This window comes from Hyalella azteca, unplaced genomic scaffold (genome assembly GCF_000764305.2).
Source record: "Hyalella azteca isolate HAZT.00-mixed unplaced genomic scaffold, Hazt_2.0.2 contig2554, whole genome shotgun sequence".
Taxonomy (NCBI): Eukaryota; Metazoa; Arthropoda; class Malacostraca; order Amphipoda; family Hyalellidae; genus Hyalella; species Hyalella azteca.
In genome coordinates this window covers 63,249-86,531 of record NW_025932824.1, presented here as the reverse complement: position 1 = coordinate 86,531, position 23,283 = coordinate 63,249, and the positions used below count along the sequence as shown (strand labels likewise).

The 23,283-nt window shown below is 38.4% G+C and overlaps 1 protein-coding gene across 3 annotated transcripts; it reads right to left on the bottom strand.

The window, feature by feature from the left end:
- Positions 1–15: 15 nt before the first annotated feature.
- On the bottom strand, positions 16–22,662 carry LOC108678173 (calcium-binding mitochondrial carrier protein SCaMC-1). 3 transcript variants are annotated; one of them, XM_018166529.1, is made up of 10 exons: positions 22,373–22,662; positions 21,887–22,013; positions 21,430–21,517; positions 20,542–20,568; positions 5,006–5,117; positions 4,667–4,825; positions 4,081–4,350; positions 3,858–3,949; positions 3,360–3,708; positions 16–3,059 (listed from the first exon to the last, which is right to left on the bottom strand). In XM_018166529.1, the coding sequence occupies exons 1-10, from the start codon at positions 22,562–22,564 to the stop codon at positions 2,985–2,987; spliced, it is 1,491 nt and encodes a 496-aa protein (XP_018022018.1). In that variant the 5' UTR covers positions 22,565–22,662; the 3' UTR covers positions 16–2,984. The 3 variants fall into 3 exon arrangements, with proteins under 3 accessions (XP_018022018.1, XP_018022019.1, XP_018022017.1); XM_018166530.1 differs by lacking the exon at positions 20,542–20,568; XM_018166528.1 differs by lacking the exons at positions 20,542–20,568; positions 21,430–21,517; positions 21,887–22,013; positions 22,373–22,662 and adding an exon at positions 14,289–15,639.
- Positions 22,663–23,283: the final 621 nt, after the last annotated feature.

Below are 23,283 nucleotides of genomic sequence, written 5' to 3'. Positions count from 1 at the left end.
AAATAAAACGTAGCATTAAGGAGGAAGAAATTCATATCAAAGTCTGAGTTTACAATTGTTTTGTTAAGGAACAACCGAATTTTTAGAAAGATATGAACAGTGATGTCGGTTGTAATATAGAAACTGCTAACTTTAGGCGGAAAATGCAAGAATCGAAGAATACAGCTCCACACAAATTTTATAACTGATGAAAAACGCAAGAAATAAAATTGTACTTCACTTTAATTGTTTGTAACCACGGAAGTTCTCTGAAGTGAAGTAACGTTGCTGCCTCCCCTCATCTTAAAAACGGAACATACATGCAAAAATTGCATAGGTATTTTAATAGTAGATCAATTGAAAACCAAAAGATCTGTCTTGTCATTTAACGTTCAATAATTTCTACAAGTACACATGATGCACAAATAGACTACAACACGAATACACACAAAAATTATACGAACAAAATCAACGTCCCTCAAGAAATAGAATGCAAGAAAAATCAAATTCATATATGTCAAGTTTTTATGTTCAAATACAAGAAAGGCAAGACGAATGGAAAAAATTTGCTTAAATGAAGCCAATACAATACGCCAACACCACAAGACAAAGATCAAGATATCAAGAGCGTTGAGTTACCCCATACACTTATACGAGATTGATCATGTACAAAAGCTTGCAAAAGCTGTTACTAGTTATAACCGTTTATAAATAATCGAGATAATTCCAGTATCAACAATGAAGAAGAGTCAGAACAAGTACTTTCAACAACTATCTACAATATACACGAATAAAAGTAGTTAACAAAACCTAGAAAACTCGATGATTAGAGCAATCAAAGCTGATGAATAGCATTCCACCCATTCGACCCAACTCCAACAGGTGTTACATAATTAATTTTCTTGACGACACTTGTACAAATCAATCCATTGCTGGAATTTGTCAAGGAATTCTATAATAAATGTACCTCTCAGCGTGAGCCACTTAGAAATAGAACTCATACTATCCCTTGAATAAAGTAGTCTCCTGTCGAAATTCCAAAAGACTATCAAAAGGTGATACATTTAAAAGTCACATCACAGAAGCAAGCAATCCACTGAGGGCAAGGGAATGGTTAGTCGGGGAATTGAAAAATATGTCAGAAGCACGTGCTACCTGCTTTGCAATTAAATGAGAGGATATCTTATATTTTGCAACACCAAACTGGCCATTCTAATTTTCCGAACAATTCCAATTTGAAAATGGTTTTCAGGTATCCCACGAAGAATTAAATAGAATTGAGAAACAAACAAGTGAACTCCAGTTTGATGACAGGCCATAACCAATCAGTCTAAACAATTTTATTCATTCTCATACTTGTTGAAAACTAGTTCAACCGGGAGGATGATACAACCGAGAATCATGGTGACCTCCAGGAAGGAAGTGCCTTCCAAGGTCAAAATAAAGAGTTTCATGTTAAATCATAACTTTGAGATCCTCTTTAAGTTAATGCACCATATTTGAGATCTTCTGATCTTAGAGAAAATCTCAAAGTTATGATATGAAGGTAGCTATGCTTTACGATTCATCTCTCAAAGTTTTCAGTCTTAATGAGCAAACAAAATATAGGACTTAAATATTTAAATAACTAAATACGGCTGGGAGCACGGCTTTATGCAACAGGTCTAGTCCCGCAGAACCTAATAAGGTACAAAATATCAAGGCATGCATTCATTTCAATTTTAAGTACCAAGGGAACAGAATGAAATAACAAGAGATTAAGCTGTGATCCATAATATAACTTAACAATCGATCGGGGATGTTGGGAACTTTGCAGGAATTAAAAGCTGTATGTTTTGGCACAGGTTAGTTATGAAACATCGTCCTGGATTGCTCGTAGAGAAAAAAAAAGAACACCTTTGCATAACCTACAATCCGATATTAGGAAGGATTATATATAGGCGAAAGAGAAGAAATGGAAGTATGAAAGGATAATACTGAAATTCTACATGCTTGTCAGATTACGCCGCTTAAGATCCCTGACTGACTACAGTGCTACAGATTCAAATTGACTACAGAAAATAACAAAAATTGAGTATTTTGTAAATGCATGCGAGACCATTGTAGTGTTAACGGTTTAAGCCTTTAAGGTTATACATGTGTTATATGAATTCTTATCCGATTGTCAGAACCCATAAATGCTTCAATTCGTTTTGAAGTGAGGATAGTTGCTAAGAAAATAAAATCCAGTGGCGTATTAAAATTAGCTCAGACGAATGTAAAGAGATGCCGAAGTGAGCTGTTCAACAAGTTACTAGAGCTTAAGTACAAAAATTGATGCGGCCTAATAGTCGTATTTAAAGAGAGCGTGCGAGATTAAACATTTCACGACCTTCTTTAAGCAGAAAATGAGAGGTCATGCAAAAACCAGGCGAGAGAATCGGCAAAAAAGTGCCTAGCTAAAGCTGCAAGTATTTTGGATTTTTAAACTTTTCCATCACCGGCTGGTAAGAACTACATTTAATCGGAGAAGTCAATTCTGAAATGGACCTGCAGACAATAGTAATTCGTTCAACAGTATTCATTTTCCACTGCATATTAGGGCTCTGCCATAAAGAATTATCACATGAACGATTCAAATGTCGAAGACTTCCTTCAAGCGACATCACTACATCCTAGATGACCATATCTCCTGCCTCATTGCTGACCCATATCATACATGCTGGTTTATTTCAAAGTTCCAAAATATAGGAATATTACCCTGAATAAAATGTCAATCTCTACTCTCAAACATTCTAATAAATTTTAGCGTTGCATCAATTTGAATATTCGACTGGCACTTCGTTTGGCATGTTTTTCACTCGTTTCAAATAGTTACCAATTATATAGAAGCTTTAAAATTAAAATTAGGGTTAAGAAAATTATGTGAGGAGTGTGAAGAATTTCGGCAGGTAAAGGAGGATGTTGGTAGCATAATTGCAGAGCAGTTTATTCGCTCGGGAGCAGAACGTCACTGAGGACGACGTTCACGTCATGCGAACACCTAATGCTTCGCGGGACTTTTCATAGACGACGTAGGATATGCTCACAGCGGGCGCAACCTGAGAAAAAACAAAAAGAGTTAGGAGACGCAGAATGACGAGAACAATGGAGTGTGGAAAAGACAGAGATAGTGAAAATGTGAGAAATTGAAAAAAAATGAAAATGATTCAAGAAAAGTACGATAGAGTTTTGAAGAAAATAAGAATGAAGCTAAAAGTAAAAGAATGACGTGTGTAGATGAGAAATGCAATTAGATAAAGAAAAACGAAGCCAACACGAAAAAATTGTAAATGTATCGATACTAAATTCATATTCGATGTGTGTAGGCACATCATTCTTAAAAATTAGTGCATGCGTACTTTCATGAAGTTTGGCGTGATGCCTCTGTACAGCCCCATGGGACCTTCCTTCTGAATGATTTGCTTGAAGATTCCAAGCGATGTAGTAGGAACATCAGGTCTGACGGTGGCATCTTTAGACAGAACTTGAGCCTGTAACCGAGTTCTAATCAGCGCTAGAGGATAAGATGCCAGTTGCCCGCATGTAGAGGAGAGCGCCCCGCAGCCAATGATTACGAAGACGGAAGGATCTTTTTGGCCTGGAGAGAGTTGAGCGTAGCGCTTCTTCAGAGTCTCATAAACTGCCAAATCGATGCCGGCGTACGGGATGATGCCCAAGAGGTTCGGTACATAGCCACGGTAGAATGATCTGTGAGTGACAAAAGTAATTGCTGATAACATCATATATTACTGTTGACAAACTTGACTTGATACTTCTTAAATGCATTTTAATGTACAGGAAGAAACCTAGCCAATGTAATACTAGGATAACAAACAACTGAATTGCCCGCATCTTACCTAGGACCTTCAGTTCTGTAGATTTGTTTAGCAGCATCAAAAATGCCAGTGTATTGACCACTCTTTCGCAGAGCAAGTCGAGTTTTGAGCACCTGCAAATATAAAAATACGGGTAAACTGTTAGAAATTACAGTATTAAATTACAAAACGAGTGCTGCTTAAAACGCTTAATTGAAAATACACAAATAATAAACGAGCATTGTGATTACGCAGCAACACGCACCTCCATCGGATAGATGACACTTTGAGAAAAGCCTCCGGCGAAAGACCCAGCAGCAAATCGCTCATAAATGCTCAACTCCCGGTCAGCTGCTCCGAAGTTTTTCATTATTACGCTCTTCGCTTGCTCGTATGCGGCAAATTTGAACGCAGACTCTGGAGCGATCTTGATGACATTGATGCCGTTACCGCGCCACAAGCTCTTAATGCCACCTTCGTCAATCATGTACTTTATGCACTGACGCAGACTTTTAAATTTGTGAGAACCATGTACCTGAAAAATAGAACCATCAGTTAGCCAACAAAATCAAAATCAAATTTTCTGCATCCGTAATTTAACAGCGACACAAAAATTTTGAACAAATTTCTCACTAGTCAAGAATGACAGTAAGAATGCAGGAAAATACCGCAATTATATTTACTTTATTCGCAATTAAGCATCGTCAATAAGTTTTGGGCAATTTTTTTACAAGACGAGAATGGCATTTAAAAATCTGCTGGAAAATAACACAATCGAATTTAATGCATTAGAAGTTCAGCATCGTGAATTGTAAACAAATCTTTCACAAGGCAATAACGAAAGAACAAACCTGTAGGAAAACTTTGAGTCTGTCCAGGGGGGCGGTACACGTCCTGCTGACCATGCCTGCCACGCCACCCGCCACCAGGTGACGCCACCATTTGCCAGACACCCACTCCTCGGCGCTGAAGTCGTCAGGAATGCTCAAGTCTTCGCCAACGTCTAAGTTCTGTGAACAATTTCATGCAAAATAAAGCTACATTTCAAAACGAATTCTCCGAGCTCGGACTTAAAAAAAAGGATTTTCAATACAGGATTTCACCCGGTTATGAGAAAATGTATTTCACGGGCAATTACTTTAGCAAATGGACAGTGTACATGAATGGAAAGAAGTAAAATAATAACGTACAGTTGCATGTCGCCAGTATAAAATGATGTCTCGCAGATTCGCTGACGGGTGGAAGAGGAGATAGTCTCGCCACTCATCGAAACTGATTTCAAGTGTGCCATCCTTGTCCATCCTGTGGAGAAGAGAATTATAATTAATATATTTAATTATAATAACAAGTCAAAACACGTACAAACAAAAGATCCAGTGGAGTTTTATACAAACTTTCTTTTTGCTAACCCAGCTACTGCAAATGCAGTATGCATAAGATTCGTATTAAAAACCACACAGGAGTCAAGTAAAAAGAACTCTTGAAGAGACTAGCACGAAAGTGAATGTCATCAGAACGAGCAGTGAGCATGTGAGTTGTCAGTCGAGTTAATCCGCACTTATAACACTGACATTATACGTCACCTGAGAAGATATAGAACAAAGTTGAACGAACCTAACTATCTTAAAGCACAAGAATATCAGTCGAAAGCAATCAACAGACTATTCCTCATGAGCTACTACCAACTAATTCATTGAAATGGCAAAGATTAACATTCAGGCCCGTAACCTAACCTAATTATTCTTCGATTTACTAAATACGAATATACCAAACGGAAAAGAACTTTCAAAAATACACTGGAATACTGACAAAACGCGCATATAATACATTCCGATTATTCATCACAAGAATTTTATCCGTATTCAAGATAATATCTAAGATCGATATCGATTAAAATAAATGATGTCGTAAATAAATATCTTCTTGGTCATAAGTGAAATGTGACTAAAAACATGAGCATTATTTGAGATCGGCACTTAGCCGTATTAGGTTGATAAGCACCTGAAAGCTTACAGTAACGGAATGCAGAGCGCTGCACAAGAGCAGCGATTTTTTATAAGGAAAGAGAGCTCGTGAAGAGGCAGTGCTGAGGCAACAGACGCTCTCCAGACCTAGCGACAAGGTCGCTTGCAAGCTCAACAGGTCGATGATGGTACAAGGCGAGGCGATAAAACGAGGAAGGAACTCCGCGCTTCCGATCAACTGAACGAAGTATGCGGGTCAAGGTCTGAGTTAACGGTGGAGTCCAGATGGTGATCAGACCCTAGCGTTTTAAATAGTTACCAGCCCACAATAATCGCAGGAACAAATAAATTCCCATGTAACCCCGTCTGAAAATTAGAGCAGGATATGATATTAATGTGATTACGAAGACAATTTTTGAAGACACATCATGGAATTCTTATTAGACGCAAACAATGACGTTTATGTAATAAGATACCGGTATTCCATAACACAGGCGTGACTCAAGCATAGAATTATCACACTGACATGATTTCCGCTTAGTAGTGCGATTGCTAACATCAGATACGACGTAAGAAATTTCGAAACTACCATCTCCTGAGATTTTATTTGAGATTTTTTTTATCAAATTTATACTTAAATTTCAGTAACTTATTAGGCCGATCTTATCGTAGATATTAACCCGATCATCCATAACTCAGAAACGACTTCTTTGCACTATCTGGGCTGATTGCATGGGAAATATTCTTAGCGAGACCATAAGATATTTCCGCTAAATGACCATAGTTGGCAGTTGTGGGCATTTTTCTTCATCAATACCACCAAAAAAGCCACCCGCATTAGGCACGGCCGCTTCAGCGTCATTGCAATGCACCGTGAACCCTCCTTCATAGGCACAGCCGCTTCAGCGAAATGGTAATGCACCGAGAACTCTCCTCCAACAAAGCGCGCAGAAGCGGCACGTCCTCTACAACGAGGACGTGCATCACTAGGACGTGCATCTCTATAGGCATCACGCGGCAAGTCGCTGCCTAGAATTGTTATGTTTTCGTCGTCCCTAACTAAGGTCAGAAACTGGGCATCACTGCTATCGTAACCACAAGACACTCAAATAGCATTTATCGAGGAACTCGATACATTCGTTATCTCCTACCTAGATGATAGAATGGCATCACGAGTAAAAGAATCAGAAAATGTTGACATTTCAGAAATCTAAAAAAATTTCAGCTCCTGATACTCAAAGGGTGTTGCGATTCAGTTATACCTACACAACTTTTGTCAACTAGAAGTGGCTTTACAGTGATTGGTTTTAAAATAATGACTAATTTTTAACCCCTTCAAGAACGCAAAAACGAAATGCGGTTGAGGCAGCCAATAGGCGCAACATGAAATCGTCAGAGAAGCGGGATCAGCGCCCAGTCGTCAAGGCGACGGCGCAACGTGTAATTTAGAGGCCCGCTACCGACTACAGCGCGCTCGCTCCGGCAGTCACACTCAGCCTCGCTGACTGACAGCTTCAGACGAGCGAACATGCGCCGGCACAAGCTACACTTAATTATGTTCCATTCCCAAGACATACAAGAGGAAAGTACCAAGTGACAGCAGAAAGTATGAAGGCCTTTCCTAAAAGATGTAACAACCCAGTTACATTGCCTCAAAATTCAGTCAATCGGGGGTTATTTTCGAAAGAGAATTCAATGGATAAAGACACTGGCATTTTTCCATTCACATGCAGGCAATAATTAGACTGATTGATGATTGATCACATACAGATAGCAGACTCAATATAATTACAAAATTATACTAATTTTCGATCATTCTAATTAAACATTCTAATGGTAAACGATGGTCAAGAAAAGTAATAAAGTAGCAGCAAAGAGAGCGTATTGATCGTGGCTTGTCCTGTCTCTGTTCACGTAGGTTCAGACTCAAGATGTCGCTCAATAAATCAATCCTTGTCAAAGTTTATTATCAGTCAGAAAGCCATAAATTAGAAAGATTAAGAAAGATTGACACAGTCAAGATCTCTATCGAGTCAAGATCACAATCTTTAAATATGAGCGAAAATTTAATTTAATCCTTCATGGCACCAATCTGCCAGGCCATCGTACCTAATGCCTGCGTTACATGATTTCATTGATGCGAACCAATAGAAGGCTGAGTTAAATTTAATAAGCGAGAAGGAAATGGGCTAAAGATACCGGCAATAAATATTCATATCAGGACCTCTAAGGAGAGGGTAATATGAGCCGGAAAACTGGCTGAATGCTTAGAACGCATTGCAAAATTAATTCAAGAGGCTGAATAAAAAAATGCGTCACTTCAAGCAGTCACTTACACAAAGTGAATTAATAAAAATTGGACGGGTAAAAAACGTGACAAGATACTGAACTTGACAAGATACTTGAAGATGACAAGAATTTTGTTTGTTTCAAGAACCAGCATAAAGTCGATCGACAAACTTTCCTTCCAAAGTATAAAGCGGTTCTTTAGAGCGAAAATTTTGAACTGAGCGGAAGGACAAAAGCAACAACTGCGAGGCAGCAATAATATATGGATCTCGACCTAATTCCAGAATTGAAAAACGACGCCGCGGTGAAGTGAGCAACCGAGTTCAATAACCTTCAGCGGTTGTGGTCCGGGAGACACTGGTGAGTCACGCTCAACTCTCACATGGCGACATGGCTGCCTCTTGCGGACGCGGGTAAAACGTTTTTTATTTCATAATATTGCATTTAATTGCCTGTATCACAGATCATCTCGAGAGGAACACTGCTTTTAGGGAATGTAAAATCATACTCGTGTAAAAATATTGCCGCTAGCTACGTGGTGCAATCGAGAAAAAAAATGCAATCAATGAATCAAATGCAATCGAAGAACGTAACTATGCAACACGTATTAACAAAACTGAAACTAATTTTCATAGCAAAATCATTACATTACAGGCCATATTCTACCTCAAAATTATTAGGATAGCAATTAAGAATCTCTTCCAGTATCAATGAACATAGCTGCGAGTGAATGCACGAGACGAGCAGATTATTAATTGACGTGCTTTACATACGGTCAAGGTTCACTGGATTTTATATGCATCAAGTTGTTCATCGGGTAAAGTATTTGAAAAATTTGTCATACGTGCGCAAAAAAAACTGCTAGAATTATGAATGAGGCATCAAGAACTTGACGTTTGGTCGTAAAAAATATTCAAGATCAGAGGGAGCGGAAACGGCAGAGAATAATTGGCATGACTCGATACGAACGTACGTACAAAGCAGAACTAAGTTCCCATCAGTACCTCGAGAGTATATATAGACAAAATATCGGAAACGCCTAACATTTTGACATCGTCAATTTTGAACATGTTATAAACAATAAATACGTGACATATTATCATGTTTTATTGTTTACTATTGCTGATAATTTATTTTTTTTCCTTGCACAGATATTTTTTGTGTCTATAACCTAACCTGTAAGCTATAAATGGCAAACCTTTCTGACTTTCAAAGAGGCCAAATTATTGGTGCCGGTATGGCAGGTGCTAGTGTGACAGAAATTTCTGGAATGCTTGACGTTTCTAAAGGTACTGCCTCAAAAGTAATTACTGCCTTTCAAAGAAAAAAAAAGTCCTCAGCAAAGCACAGGTCTGGCCGAAAGTAGAAGTTGTCTGGGAGAGACCGTCGGTACCTATATCGAATTGTGAGGGACAATCGAATGACCAAAGCTGTAAAAATTACTGCAGACCTCAATGGACATTTACAGCGCCCAGTTTCCGTAAAGACTCAGCCGAGAACTGCACAAATGCGGATTCTGTGGAATAGTTGCAAATAGAAAACCTCTGCTCTCAAATATAAATGCTTCAAAGCTTTTAGAGTGGTGTAAAAACCTCCAAAATTGGTCCCTCGAGCAGTTGAAAAATGTGATTTACTTTGACTAATCATCGTTTACCTTATTTCTAAACTGTGGCCGAGTTTACGTTTGAAGACAACCAAAAGAGTCATTTAATCACGACTGCCTCCTCCTAACCGTAAAACATGGCAGGGGATCTGTGATGATCTCGGGTCCTATTTCTTAGAAATCAGGCGGACCACTGATTTCTCTTCATGGAAGAATCAACAGCCGTGACTATTTAGGAATTTTGACGGATCAAATTCATCCAATTGTTCAAGCACCTTTTCCGGAAGGAAACGCCATCTTACAAGACGATAATGCCCCGATCCATACATACAGCTGGAATTGTTAAAAAATGGCACGAGGAACATTCTAATGAAGTTGAGCATCTCATTTGGCCACCACAATCAGCAGACCTGAATATTATCGAGCATTTATGGTCGATTTTGAAGATGAATGTCATAAGTCGGTTCCCGCCACCATCGTCTTTAAAATAGTGGAGTGAGTTCTAACTGAAGAATTGGCTGAAATTCCTTTTGTATCAATTCACAATTTGTATGAATTATACAGGATGTAATTAAACCTAGTAGAATTGAGGATTTAATTGCCGCAAAAAGTGGACCTACATCACACTAAAATACACTGTGGATTTCTCAGGTGTTTTACTTATTTTGTCTAATCCCTGTATAAACACTTCAAGGTCTTGATATCAAATTGGAAATATCCTATCAATATGCTAAGGCAACAAAGACCTAGATCTGGTCAGAATTGCAATACAAACGGCAACTGGGTACAGAATATGCCTGACGTTTCCTTATGAACTATGCATACACGTGTACAATCTCCTTCGCAACAGACGAACTCATCTCCTAATGCACGTATGTACACACAAACACACCTCTTGCCATGCTCACGTGGGTTCTTTTCTCATGCGTGCATTTTTAAATCTCTCCACACATGCCACGTGCTCACGGTGGATACTGTCAAGACAAGATATAAGCGCTCGGAAATGACTCAGCGACGGCTGCCAGATTTTAGCACGGCTTAATAAGAACCAAATAACAAAACATTAATGAATCCTGACATGGTGATATATATACACCTTAATATGTTAATGATATGCACAGGCTGTACTTGAATAGGACACCAGAACTGTCCAGCGGAACTCGTAGCGGAAGACTGAGAGATAAATAAAGTACCTACGTCAAAAAGACTGATAAAGAATAAATATATAAATATGATAGATAAATAATAGTCATAAAAACTGATGAGACAAAATATCTATCACAGAAACGCATGAAAAAGTATATACGCCACGGCTCTTCCTGAAAGCGTATTTATCCTATTTACTTTATCAACTTGTTAATTCTGAATACAAATGGGTGTATATATGTCACCATAGTATGGAAGTTGTCAGCCGCACATAGATTGAATTTTAGCCATTGTGGTCACCGGTTCTTAGAACTCAAGCACGGCAAAGCAAGAAACCCTTAAATGACCTTCCAGGAGACTCCACCTGTAGGAAATTCTCCCAAATCCAATAGCCTGGCGATGACGTCATTCACGTTAGCCATGTACGCTGCAAGGGAAATGCATGCAATCTTCAAGTGCGATAAGGAACTGTAAAACGAACTTTTTTCAGCTATACCGTACATTACAAGCTCACAAATAGATCGTCGCGTGCCAGCAGCAAGCGCGCATTCGACGACTAACCTTGGCATCTGCCAAACAGAACGCATGACTGCAACACTGAATTCAGAGATCGGAAGTGTGCAAGCGTAAAGGGTAAGCTATTGCAAAACACATGCCGCTACTTGACTAAATTCATCTTTTCGGATCACAGACCATTTCGATAATTAGGTGGAAATGAAGAAGTAGCGTGGCGAAACGTCAAAAAATGATTATATATAAAACCCCTTATTTAAATTCTCTTCAAAATGAGCAAACTGCAACAGACTTTTGCAAAAATTATTCTCTAAATAATGTCTGGAATATAAATAACAAACTCGAGTAAAATAAAATGTTTTATGTTTATACCGCAAAAAATTCATTGTTCAACGATTCTATCAGAAATCAACAAAGTTGGCATTATCAGCGAAGTGAACTAAGTCTCTGGATGATTCATTTGTATTACGCACAACTCCTTCCTGTTCCTATTGTGTGAACAAGTGAGGCAGCTCTCTATTCTCTGCAGTGATGAAGATATTGTACGTGACATTTGGAGAGCTTTAGACAATCCAGATTCGGCTTACGTAACAACATTGAGTCCAAACTTAAGTGTCCTTGTTTTTTTACAAACAATTTAAAAATAAACGAAACAATGTCAAAATAAACGCAAAAAATCACATATACTTCCAATGCGATATCAAATATCAAACAAAAAAGCGTGACGAAAATAAAAACGAAACTATACAAATGCGTATAAAATCGTACATTTTTCAAGTCATCGTACAAGTGCAGGATCTCAGCACATGTTACAAGCATTCAATGCATGAGAAACATCTAAGGAAAAACCAATCAGGGGGAAATAATCGTAAAGGTTGAGACTGTAATGTGTAAGATGGCTTCCTTTTTTTTCTAAAAATAAGATGATCAACAAAGAGACGCGTGTACTAATATACAAATAACAAATATAAAACAAATAAAAGGTCCAATTTATTTATAATACCAGTTTCAATAAATTCGATTAGACTTATGACGAAAAGAGTTAATTGACGAGTAGCCAACAACGTAGAGGATTACACCATGACCGCGGGCTGCGTATCTTGATGGACCTATAATAACTTACAGCGCATCATGCTGACAACGAAAGTATTTGGTGATAAGATAAAGAAGCAGACAGAAGTCCAGTAGGTATAGTTAACAGGTCTATAAATGAATTCTAACCAAGCCAATCTATTAAAATATTCTACAAACTGTCTAGAAGTCAACATGTACAAATAAGTGTGCGACGTTTTGCATTTAAAGATTCCACGCGAAAGTGGAGATTAAATAACAGAGATAGGCATTAATAAAAGAGATGAGAGATATCTGATTATTGATGAAATTGTGATCGAAATTTGTGATTCTAAAAATTAGAAATTCCGAAATGTATGATACAAGAAACTAGACATAATTGGAGACATCAATTCAAACATCGTACGTAACCTTCATAAACCCTTGGGTCACCACAAAGCCACAAATTAATAATGTTATCTAGAATTAATAGAAACATCAACACTGTATAACCCTGCATAAAATGCATTGACTAGAACTTATGAAAGAGAATACAGCACGCGGTATACTACAAATGCATGATGCTATTCTGTATGGAATTCATTGCGGTGTAGAATTTCACAATAAAAAATATGAACGAAAAATACGTGCAAATAACATGTCAGTTTCACAGCCGCACACTAACATTGTTATAGAATACGGGCAAACCGAAACCGGACCAAAAAAATTAAGAAAACCAAAATAATCGCAATGAAATTTCGGCCTGGCAAGGAGCAAGAGAACCTTTAAAAGCGCGAAAAACAAGTTTAGCTTCACTACTTCAGAAAAGATAGGAGAAATTGAGCACTGAACTAAAAATCAACGCACATTAGACGGACAAAGCAACTTGCAGATCATTTAAAATCACAAAAAAATTACTCGCAATTTCGTAAGAAACGCGAAAAACGTAGTCGAATTCTTAGGACGTCGTCGAACACCGGATATGGAGGCCAGCCCGCAAAACGTTTTAGGCCTACGTCCGACCTGGTGTAGTGTTGAAGTTGCTGCTGTATGCTACGTACTTCACCAGTGCTGCGCGTAAATGCTTACTTCACCAGAATTTTCTCGAACCTATCACCCCAAATAGAATAAGAAACATTCAGGCATGGCGTGGAACATCATTCACACCAGCTAATAATCCAGCTGACATACATAAGTGACGAAAATTTCAGCCCATTGAAAATGGCAGTCTAGAGCTAAGTAGTATCCTAGAGCAGGCTAGAGCAAAGTTACAGGCTAGAGCAGCGTTAGGTTACGCACACAGTGAAAGCAGGTTTGCCCGTGCGGGCAACCTGCTCCAACCTGCCACAAGAATGAACATAGGATAATAATGTAAGTGTTCACAGTGAAAACCTGTACGAATAGACTTCTGTATTCTATGGTTTCAGGCACCAGCCCCAGCAGGTAACCAGCACGCTGGTAACCTGCTTTCACTGTGTGGGTACCCTTACAGGCTAGAGCAGCGTTACAGGCTAGAGCAGTGTTACAGATTAGAGTAGCGTTACAGGCTGGAGCAAAGTTGCAGCTTACAACAAAATTGAAGCTTATACCAAAGTATCATACAGAATGTTTTCAATGATTGTCTTTAAATATTTCCACTTCAAGACCTTCAAAACTGAATCAGTTCGATAAATAAACAGAAAAATACCGGTATTAATGGTATTATGACGTTTCGTTTCGAATTCCTTTAACTGAGAAACATCATCTGAATATTTTTTATACAGGTATAACTAGAACCTGAAGTAAGATAAGAAACTACTTGAATCTATAGCACAAGGTGCACACTTCATAAATGTGCCCAATTTACCTTAGGTATGATACAAACTTTTGTAAGCGTTTCAAAAATGAATGGAAAGTGAGAATACTTACTGCATGTCTTGAGACGCAGCGTTGACCGGAGGAACTTGAGATCGGGGCACCCAGCGCAGCCCACAACCTCCTACCTTCTTGCACTGTGCCGCAGAGCCATACACCATCATAAGCACGTGGGGATCATTGTACTTTGAATTAGGAACGAAAGGTATTGATGCAATGCCAGAGGCAGTAGTTCCTTGCCCGACACTAGCACTTGACGAGTTTATGCCTAAAGAGGAGTTGGGAGACATGGGAAGCATGCTATTTGTTTGGACGTTATAGTTGGTCGGCTTTATACAGCTTTCTGTTCGTAGTTCATTTGCACTCGATTGAGATCTGTAGCTAGTGACAGTAGATCCAGAGGAGCTGACTCCACCACTACCAGTTATATGCTTGTGACTGGAACACATTTCAGAAGATATCACAGAAATGGATCTTGTTTCTTTGTTATTCGTGAATCCCAAAGTTTCTTCGCGTATCTTTTGGTCAAAAGAAGCGGAAACTTCGCAGTTTGGCTGCAGCATTGAAGACGTCAGTGCACTTGGTAGTAGAGGCGAATCGTTGGAGTTGGACCTTTTGAAAGGCCAGGATTTATTGCCGCGCAGAACATCCAAAATGCTGGTGTTTGTTTCATCACTCTGTTGTTCCTTCTCAGACTCGTAGTGGAAAATAGGAACTCTATCAGAGATCTTCACCGTTCTGCGCATCTGAGACTGTTGAACCCGAACGCTGTTCTTTCCGGACTCGAATCTAGAATTCTCGAACTTATGTTCGCTCTTCCGTTCGACGTTTACCGTTCTGTATCCATTCACATTATACGTAATATCAAGCACTTCTTTAAAAGAACTATTTACAGGAAAACTACTATGGATGTTATTGCTACTAGTTTCGCTACTATGTGTACAGAAACTACTATCGCTATGACTAATAATTGAAGGCCTAACGCAACTGCGTAAACACGCATTCTTTTCTGTCCGTTCGCACGTGCCTACTTCTTCCACTGAACATTCACTTGTTTCGTCTACTGCCATGCCTTCCACGTTTACCAGGAAACCAGCACGTGGCTGTGGCTTCGGAATCTCCATTCTCAGCTGTTACACACCCGACCTGCTAAGGTCGACGTTTGCAAGAAGCCTCCAACTATGATCTCGAAACTTCGCGGTAAAGTTGATTCCGAGGCCGGCTGGATTTCAAACCATGTGCTTTCCTTCTTTTAACGACTAATGTTTACACAAAATATCTCCGAATCCTTCAATTCTAGTTGAGATGAACGACGAGTGTATGAGATAAAATTCTCGAACAATGTGTACGTAGGCAGAACGTAGATATTCAGAGAGTCGAATATCAATGGACAAGCGCGTACAACCTCCTTGAGCCACTGCTTGAATGTAACTGACCGAAAGCAAATGAGACTAAGAGTATGACGAGAGCGAACGAACCTAGTGATATAGCTGCACATTGCCACATTACAAAAAGAATTTAATTTACATATCAATATAGAACAATTTATGATGATTTCGACGATAAATTGAAGCTAATAGATATTATATATTTTATATCGATATGATTAGAGCTGACACACTTGCTACGAAAAATTTTCAAAAAAATATTGTGTTGAAAGTTGGGAGACTTGGCACAACTTTTTCTATCAGCTGATTCTAGGTATTCAGAGATGTAGTGACGATGATACAATTTCAAGAACATCGAATTTCCAGGAGGTTTGACCAAACTGGAAAACTAGAATACATAAACAGAATTAAAATATGAACACTACAATGAGTGCGCCTCACTTAATTTGCTTTAACCTTACATTGCGACACTTCGCGAGATGCTGTTTTTTTTTCTTTTTAGGTAAACTCAAGTCTAACTAAAATCTCAAGTCCCAAGACATATTCATCGGGGGGCACTGTAACTCTTTTGAAACGTAACTGTCTTAACCACGACCTTCCGTGGAAATTTTGGGGTATAATATTTGTCGTCGTTTACAGCAGTATTTTTTTCAAGCTAGAGTCATTGTAGACTTCAAACAGAGTTAGCAGCCAGAAATAGTCGACTAGCTTGCCTACTATTCGTTCAACACTCACAAGCGAGCGTTCCCACAATAGTACGTTGGAATAAAGCGCATCTACGATATTTTCCCCTATTATTATTAAATATGATCAATTTTATTTTCTTGAGAGGGGGCTCTTAAACATGAGATCGATGAATGTTGATTATCCTATTTTAGTCTGTGGAGTGGCTGAGCGCACAGAGACCCCATGGTTGGAGCCTGAATTGCATGTTCTAGGCCCGGAAAGCAGTGAAAATTCCTATGTCTAGAATAGGCGACAGGCCTGACTTGGCTTGATCTGCAACGCTGACAACTTGACTTGATCTTTACCGCTCTCGCCACCAAAACACCCAGCCTCTTTATCTACCTAGGTTAACACCTATGTATACTCCCAGACGTAATGAAGATGAGCTATAGAAACGGTTAAAATGTAGTTAACGTCACCCGCAAAGCGCTAATTATCAAGATCATTGAAACAGGCATGCGTGAGAGTTATCGAACAGATAGCGAAGTCAAGGGAGCACAGCACAAGTTTTTCCCGAAGGCCATCGTCGTTCAGCTTACTTGAAGGCAGCAAAAAATTCACGTGGCGCTATTTTATTGGCCTGCTTGTAAACATTGCGAAGATTTTAGATCCCCATGGAATCATTAATATGTCCTACAATTTATATCAACTTTCAGCACGCCACACTAGCAGGTGCAATTTTAAAAATTGCAAAACTAGTCATTAATTATTGTTCGGTACAATGGACCACGATATTCAGCTGATGCTCAACATATTCCAAGTGTAGTCATCCATTGTCAAATATCCTAAATTGATGTATTATGTATTTCCTCGCTTTCTAAACACTCAGGAATTGACAGCGTATTTCAATTTTTCCGTCAAATTTCATTTGCTCTTTATCGCTGTAAGTTATTATGCAGAAGGCGGAGAGCCACAAAGACAAAAAAATTCAACTTCCTTTAAATGTAGAGTATCATAGTTTAGTGTTAACTCCATCGGCAGCACGCTCTTAGCCCTCCTTAAAAATATTGACCGTACCAATAACTAACTAAGGAATCGTGGATACAGAAACCACTTTCGTGCGCACTCATTAAAATCTTGGCGATTACGACACTTTGGTGTCCGAAATCTCGTGTGTGCTGTGCAGTTCAATCCCGTAGCACGGACCGGATAAGATAGGATCAACTCGTGCGTCAGGCGGCGTCGTGACGTACATGAACCAGTGTATCCAGTAAGCATTCAGTTCAGGCATGCTAGTTACAACAGAAATATTCTCATTCAATTTTAATAACGCTGCTATGTTGAAAGATGATCTTATGAAACGATTTCAGTTCAGCATATCGATATTTTTATTGGTAATTTTTAGAAAAGTGCTTTGTAATACTGATCAACTTGTCGCAGTCAAATTATTTTCGTCTATGTGATGTATAAGGTCGTGATGGTCACAATTGTTGCTGGTTGCTCGTACATCGGGAAGAAAAAAATGCGGCTTAACGAATACGCTGCAGTTAGAATAAATAATCTTAGTTTTTTTACTATCTTTATTAAGTAATTTCGGAAAATGCGTATCGACTTGATACCGTTATACCAACGTTAATCACTAGAAGAAGAATAAGCAAAATTGAATACAATATCGCTGACGTCAATAGAAAATCATCATGAAGAAGATATTCCAGACATGCGTGGCAATGACTGTCGTAAAAGCGGTGTGCACTGTACAAAAATGTCGATAATAGACAAAGGAATAAAAAAACGACAGAAGCAAAAAAAAAAAAAATTGCGCTACATTCGTGTTGGCTTACCAGCATGTTGGGATAAGCTTAAAAGAGGCTCAAAAACACTCATTAGAAACATTTATTTGCAAATAATTTCGAGGAAGTAATAGTATACTTCCTTACTTCCCTCAGCCGGATGTGCAAGGAGGTTGTCGCCAGTGACGTTTCGTAGTGTATCAAATTTCTACACGTGAGCGAAATAATTTCGCGAGACGTCATTTCGAAATCATTTCCTCTGGAACGCCGACCAAAAGTGACACACTTTCTCCATGTACGGTAGCGTTGATACGTCCTTTTCCGGGCAAAACGGAGTTGAGAAGACCAGTCCAGTAGAGAATGTTCAAAGACGGGCAACAAGGATAATTCCAGGCTTGAAGGGCAAGTCCTATGAAGAAAGATTGAAGATTATGAAGCTTCCAAGCCTCAGTTATCGACGTCTGCGTGGGGACCTCATTGAAGTATACAAGTATACTCATGGTCTATACAAGGTCCCTGAAGGGTTACTAGAATTTGAAACAAGAACCAACACCAGGGGCCACGGCTATAAGCTAAAAAAATTGCGCTGCAACTTCTCCACGCGACAAAATTTCTTCTCGCTTCGAATCACCGACATGTGGAACAGCCTTCCCGATGACATCGTTGGCGCTCCAAGTATGAACGCGTTCAAGAACAGACTAGATAAAGCTATGGAAAAATATATGTTCAGATTTGAAATGCCTAGCTCCTTATCGAACCCGGTGGAAGTCTAGTAGCTTCTTCAAACTATCGCCAGTCATGAAAAGATCCGGTCAAATGACACGAGTTTAGATCTATGAACAAGGCACGAAATGGAAAAGAATCGGCGACAGGCCACATCAGGCCTACACTTCAGAGCCGACATCACTATGTTATGTTATGTTATGTTAATAGCTAAAAATTGCGTCAATTTAGGAAAATAGTCTCGCTCATTTCTCCGAGTATCGACGCACGGATAAAATTTCTCAACATGGGCTGAACATTTATCTCACAAACTGCACAGAAATGACAGAGAGCCTGTTTGTTAGTACACTTCTTTCTTCGAGCGCTTCGTGTCTTGTTTATAAAGCTTTCAGATGGGAGCTGTAAACAAATTATTAGGCCATCAACAGATAGAGTCCGGCACTTGAACAAGTAAGGTCATGAAAATATCAATACCTGTAGGTAGGCAAGCATCCTCACTACAAACCCAGTACACTAGTTCCGTAAAGAAAGATTGAAACAGCAAGTAATACTTTAAGCTCCAAAAAAAACAGAACTTTTAAGCTCCACAAAAACAGAACAAAATGGTAGAACCCGGAAGTTTCATAACATGGAAGAACGATTCGTTCGAGAATGAAGAGCATGTCGATTGCTGTCAAATTTGTTATAAAGTCATTTACGACACAGGATTACAGCATTACGATTGCTCAGACTGTTTAACGCCTTGACGTCAGTGGCAGATCAGGAATCAACGAGATTATATGGACCGTATCAGTGATCATCAGTGGTGCTCTCAGACAAATGAATGGGTTATATTGTCCAAATAGATACTTTCTTACTTACAGGGCGAGCAGGGAACGGACGAAGCAATAATAAACCCTTTTGCCAGGCCGAACTGGGTCAGAATGACCCAGTTCAGTGCATCGCTATTTGGACAAAGTTCCGCTCATTTTTTTTAAGTGTTTCTCAAACAAAGTTTGACAGAAGGTTTGAGAGTTTCTTAAACTTTCTTAAGATGACACATGGCCCTGAAGCTAGTCATTGACTGATGAGAGTTGTTTCCGGAATTGAACAAACTCATGGAAGCTAACCCACAATTTCATGCAAGGATATTCGAGAGGGCAATACTGTAGAGACAATAGTCTTAATACTCTGAAACTTTTATGGCATCGAAAAAAGTTCAACGATATAGGTACTAATGATCAAAAGCATCAATTACAAAAGCGCTAGTCCCAATTGCAGCATTAGTTAATAATGAAACAGAATAACGTCTATTCGTTAACTAAAAAACTTCACTGACATTACAACGAACTAGTGAACATCACAGAAATGAAGTAACGTGCAATTTAAAAAGAACATACATCTACACAAACATCAACACATTTACTTCAATCGTAGAAATAAAAATTAAATAAGTTTAAAGCTCCTCGCAATAAGAAGAACTATGCAAGGCTATACAAGTTTAGAATTATATGCAAGCAAATATAAAAATGTAATGGAAACGATTTTCGACATGGTATTCCTAGATCAAGCCCATCAGATTACTGCATCAAGTCTATCAGTGCAGGGTATGATGATGAGCGTGCCTTCATTAAAATGAGCCATGCAACAACTCTCCATACAAGCAACTCTGTCCATGGAAGAGTACCATTGAATGAGCAGAGATGGGAACCATTCAAGATTTTGTTAGTGAAGAAAAATCTGAAGCAGTTTCGTGGTTACCTGCGGTCCGAAGAGTAATGTTGGAAACTGTCCATGGTAAGAGAGAGAGCATAAGTTATGCCACAGTCATCACACACTCTTGGTCTTGGTGTGCATACTTCAGAATAAACTTTCAGGCGATGCTCATCAAGAAGAAGTAGACAGTTAAATTAGAATGGGAAGTAAGTAACATTACAGGGGATTTTCTTGGCAAACTTGGTTTTTTAACATCTGACATAATTTTACAGAAGAATGACAAAGCAGGTAAGGCAAAACTTTAAAAGCAATTTTGTGAGAAAAAAATGAGCTGGCAAGCCAAGAAGCAGGAAGCTGCCTTGTAACGGTAGTGAGCCTTACAGAGAACTCACATTCATATCAACACATAGTTAACAGTCATGAAAACATATAAGTGTTACAAAATAGACATTTACAAATGCACTCTGCTATTAACAAAAATAAGAACAGTTATGCTACCTATGCTAAGAATGCTGTGAAAGACGTGGTAGAATACTTGGTTTGCTGAAGCAAGCAATAGCACAACTATCTCACATGAACCACTTGCCGAACCATTCATTCATTATTGTTAAGTAGAAAGAATGGTTCAGAAAAATTCTGGAATATTTATAATTCTTAATGTGTTACAAAACATTTTACAAAATTGTAGAACTTTGACACTTGTTTTGGCAGGATTCAGAGTCAAATATTATTTATGATATGATAAAAAAGTGGTAATGCGGCTAAGGTATAGAATTTCATATTGTCTCATTAGAATGTATAAACATTTGAGACCCTTCACCGCCAGTATTTTAGAGCAAAAGAATTATAACTGAATGAATTACTAGGACCAAAATTATTTAATTAAGAAGCAATACATTTGAGGATAGAAGATCAAGTTTACTATTATCCTACCTTCTGAGAAGCCCACGAGCTTCTTCCCGTGTGATGCCAATGCCAAGTGCTTCAAATGAAGAGATGAGTTCAACTTCATCAACACGCCCTTTGAATTAAAGTAACACTTAAGACATTTGGAAATTATCAACCAAAATTCAATGAGGACTATCCATTTTTATTTGTAGATCAGGCTTCAAAGGCATAGTAATATTAATTCTGAATTGCATGAATTTTCAAGGTCAAACATTATTCACAGTGTAACAAATGATACTTTTAGTGTATACATAAAACTTGTACTTAAAGTGTATACATACAATAAAAAATTTACAACTGCAAACGCCCATAGGCCATGGACAGTTCCTAATTAAACAAAGTTCTAGGGCATATTACTTCACTTATAATGGCTTAAGCACAATCGTTTGTCAATGCATTTCATATACTCAATGATTACAAAAGTTCGTCACAATAAACAAACCATCTTTGTTGGCATCAAGCTTGTTGAAGGTGAGACGTAATTTTTTCTCATGTTGCTGAACATAATTGACAAACTCAGCAAGTGTCAAGTCATTGCTCTGATTCACATCAGCTTTCTGGATTATTTCCTGGAAATGTAATATAAATATGATAGCATCATTGTGCAGCAAGAAAAGGGAAGTAACAGAGTTATCCTCAATAATAAAATAAAAAATTTTATTCACTGAAATCAAATCACATAACATTTCAATCACTGAAATCAATTTTACCTCACTTGGTAAAATATATCTTACAAAATATTTCATTAACACATGAAGCAGCAAAATACATACAGAGAGATCAAATAAATACAAAGAGTGAAAATTTAATATTCAATTCATAAGATTTGGCTAAAAGTTTTAGTTTATTCTAATTAGTTTTCTTCATCAAATATCATTTAGAGGTGCACTACCTTTTTGATTGGATCAAGTGTATACTTTTTACTTACTTCCATATGTCCAGGGAAATAAGGAAGGTTGAGCATTTTGAGACCCTTGGACAGATCTCCAACATCAATCTTGCCATCTCCATTAGTATCTAATTTTTGGAACAAATCTCCCAGTCTATCTTCATCCTCAGTAGATAGCTCATAAGCTTTGTGACTGATTGGAGTTCCACTAGTGTGAGAATCAATGGTCATTATAACTGTAAGATTGGAAGTGCTGGGAGATGAAACTTTATTGCAATAGGTGACCTGAAATAATTGGAATTTAATTGGAATTTCACTTAAGCCGTGTCTGAAAATTTTACCAGAAAATATGTATAGATATAATTGAAATTTGAGACACTACTACTCAAAGCATCATAGCTGAAGGCAGTATTATATTATCAGAAAACAGAATTTAATGTTTGAATTTTTGCAGGTTCTTCTCATCAAGGACCCCGTCGGAGGGGGGGAGAGGGGAACGATGACAGACCCCTGCTAGAGGGAGGGGGGGGGCATCCCTTTGCCATTGTTTCAAGAAATGCTTTCTCCCATGAAAAACTTGGACTTGATACAGAAAAGGGATTTCAGGTAAATCACAAATAATTTTTCACATGGCAAATTTTTCACAAATTCAAATGTTCATTACAAGCCATGGATTTATTATTTGGATTGGATTTGAGGCTTGGTCACTCTGAAAAAGGACATTCTAGAGTCAGGCCTTTGCAACGGCCATCAGCCATGCATTGCATGTTCATTTTGTTAGTAGGAAGGAAAAAGGAGACCAAGCCAAGTAGAAGCAACATTAAAGTAAAGGCTAGAGGGGTGTGAAAGTTTGTGTTAACCCTTTACTGCCTGATTTTCTGGGTCAAAAATCGCAAATTTCACTTTTCCGGTTTTTAGTCTCACCTTAAAGCTGACATTCTGACCTATCC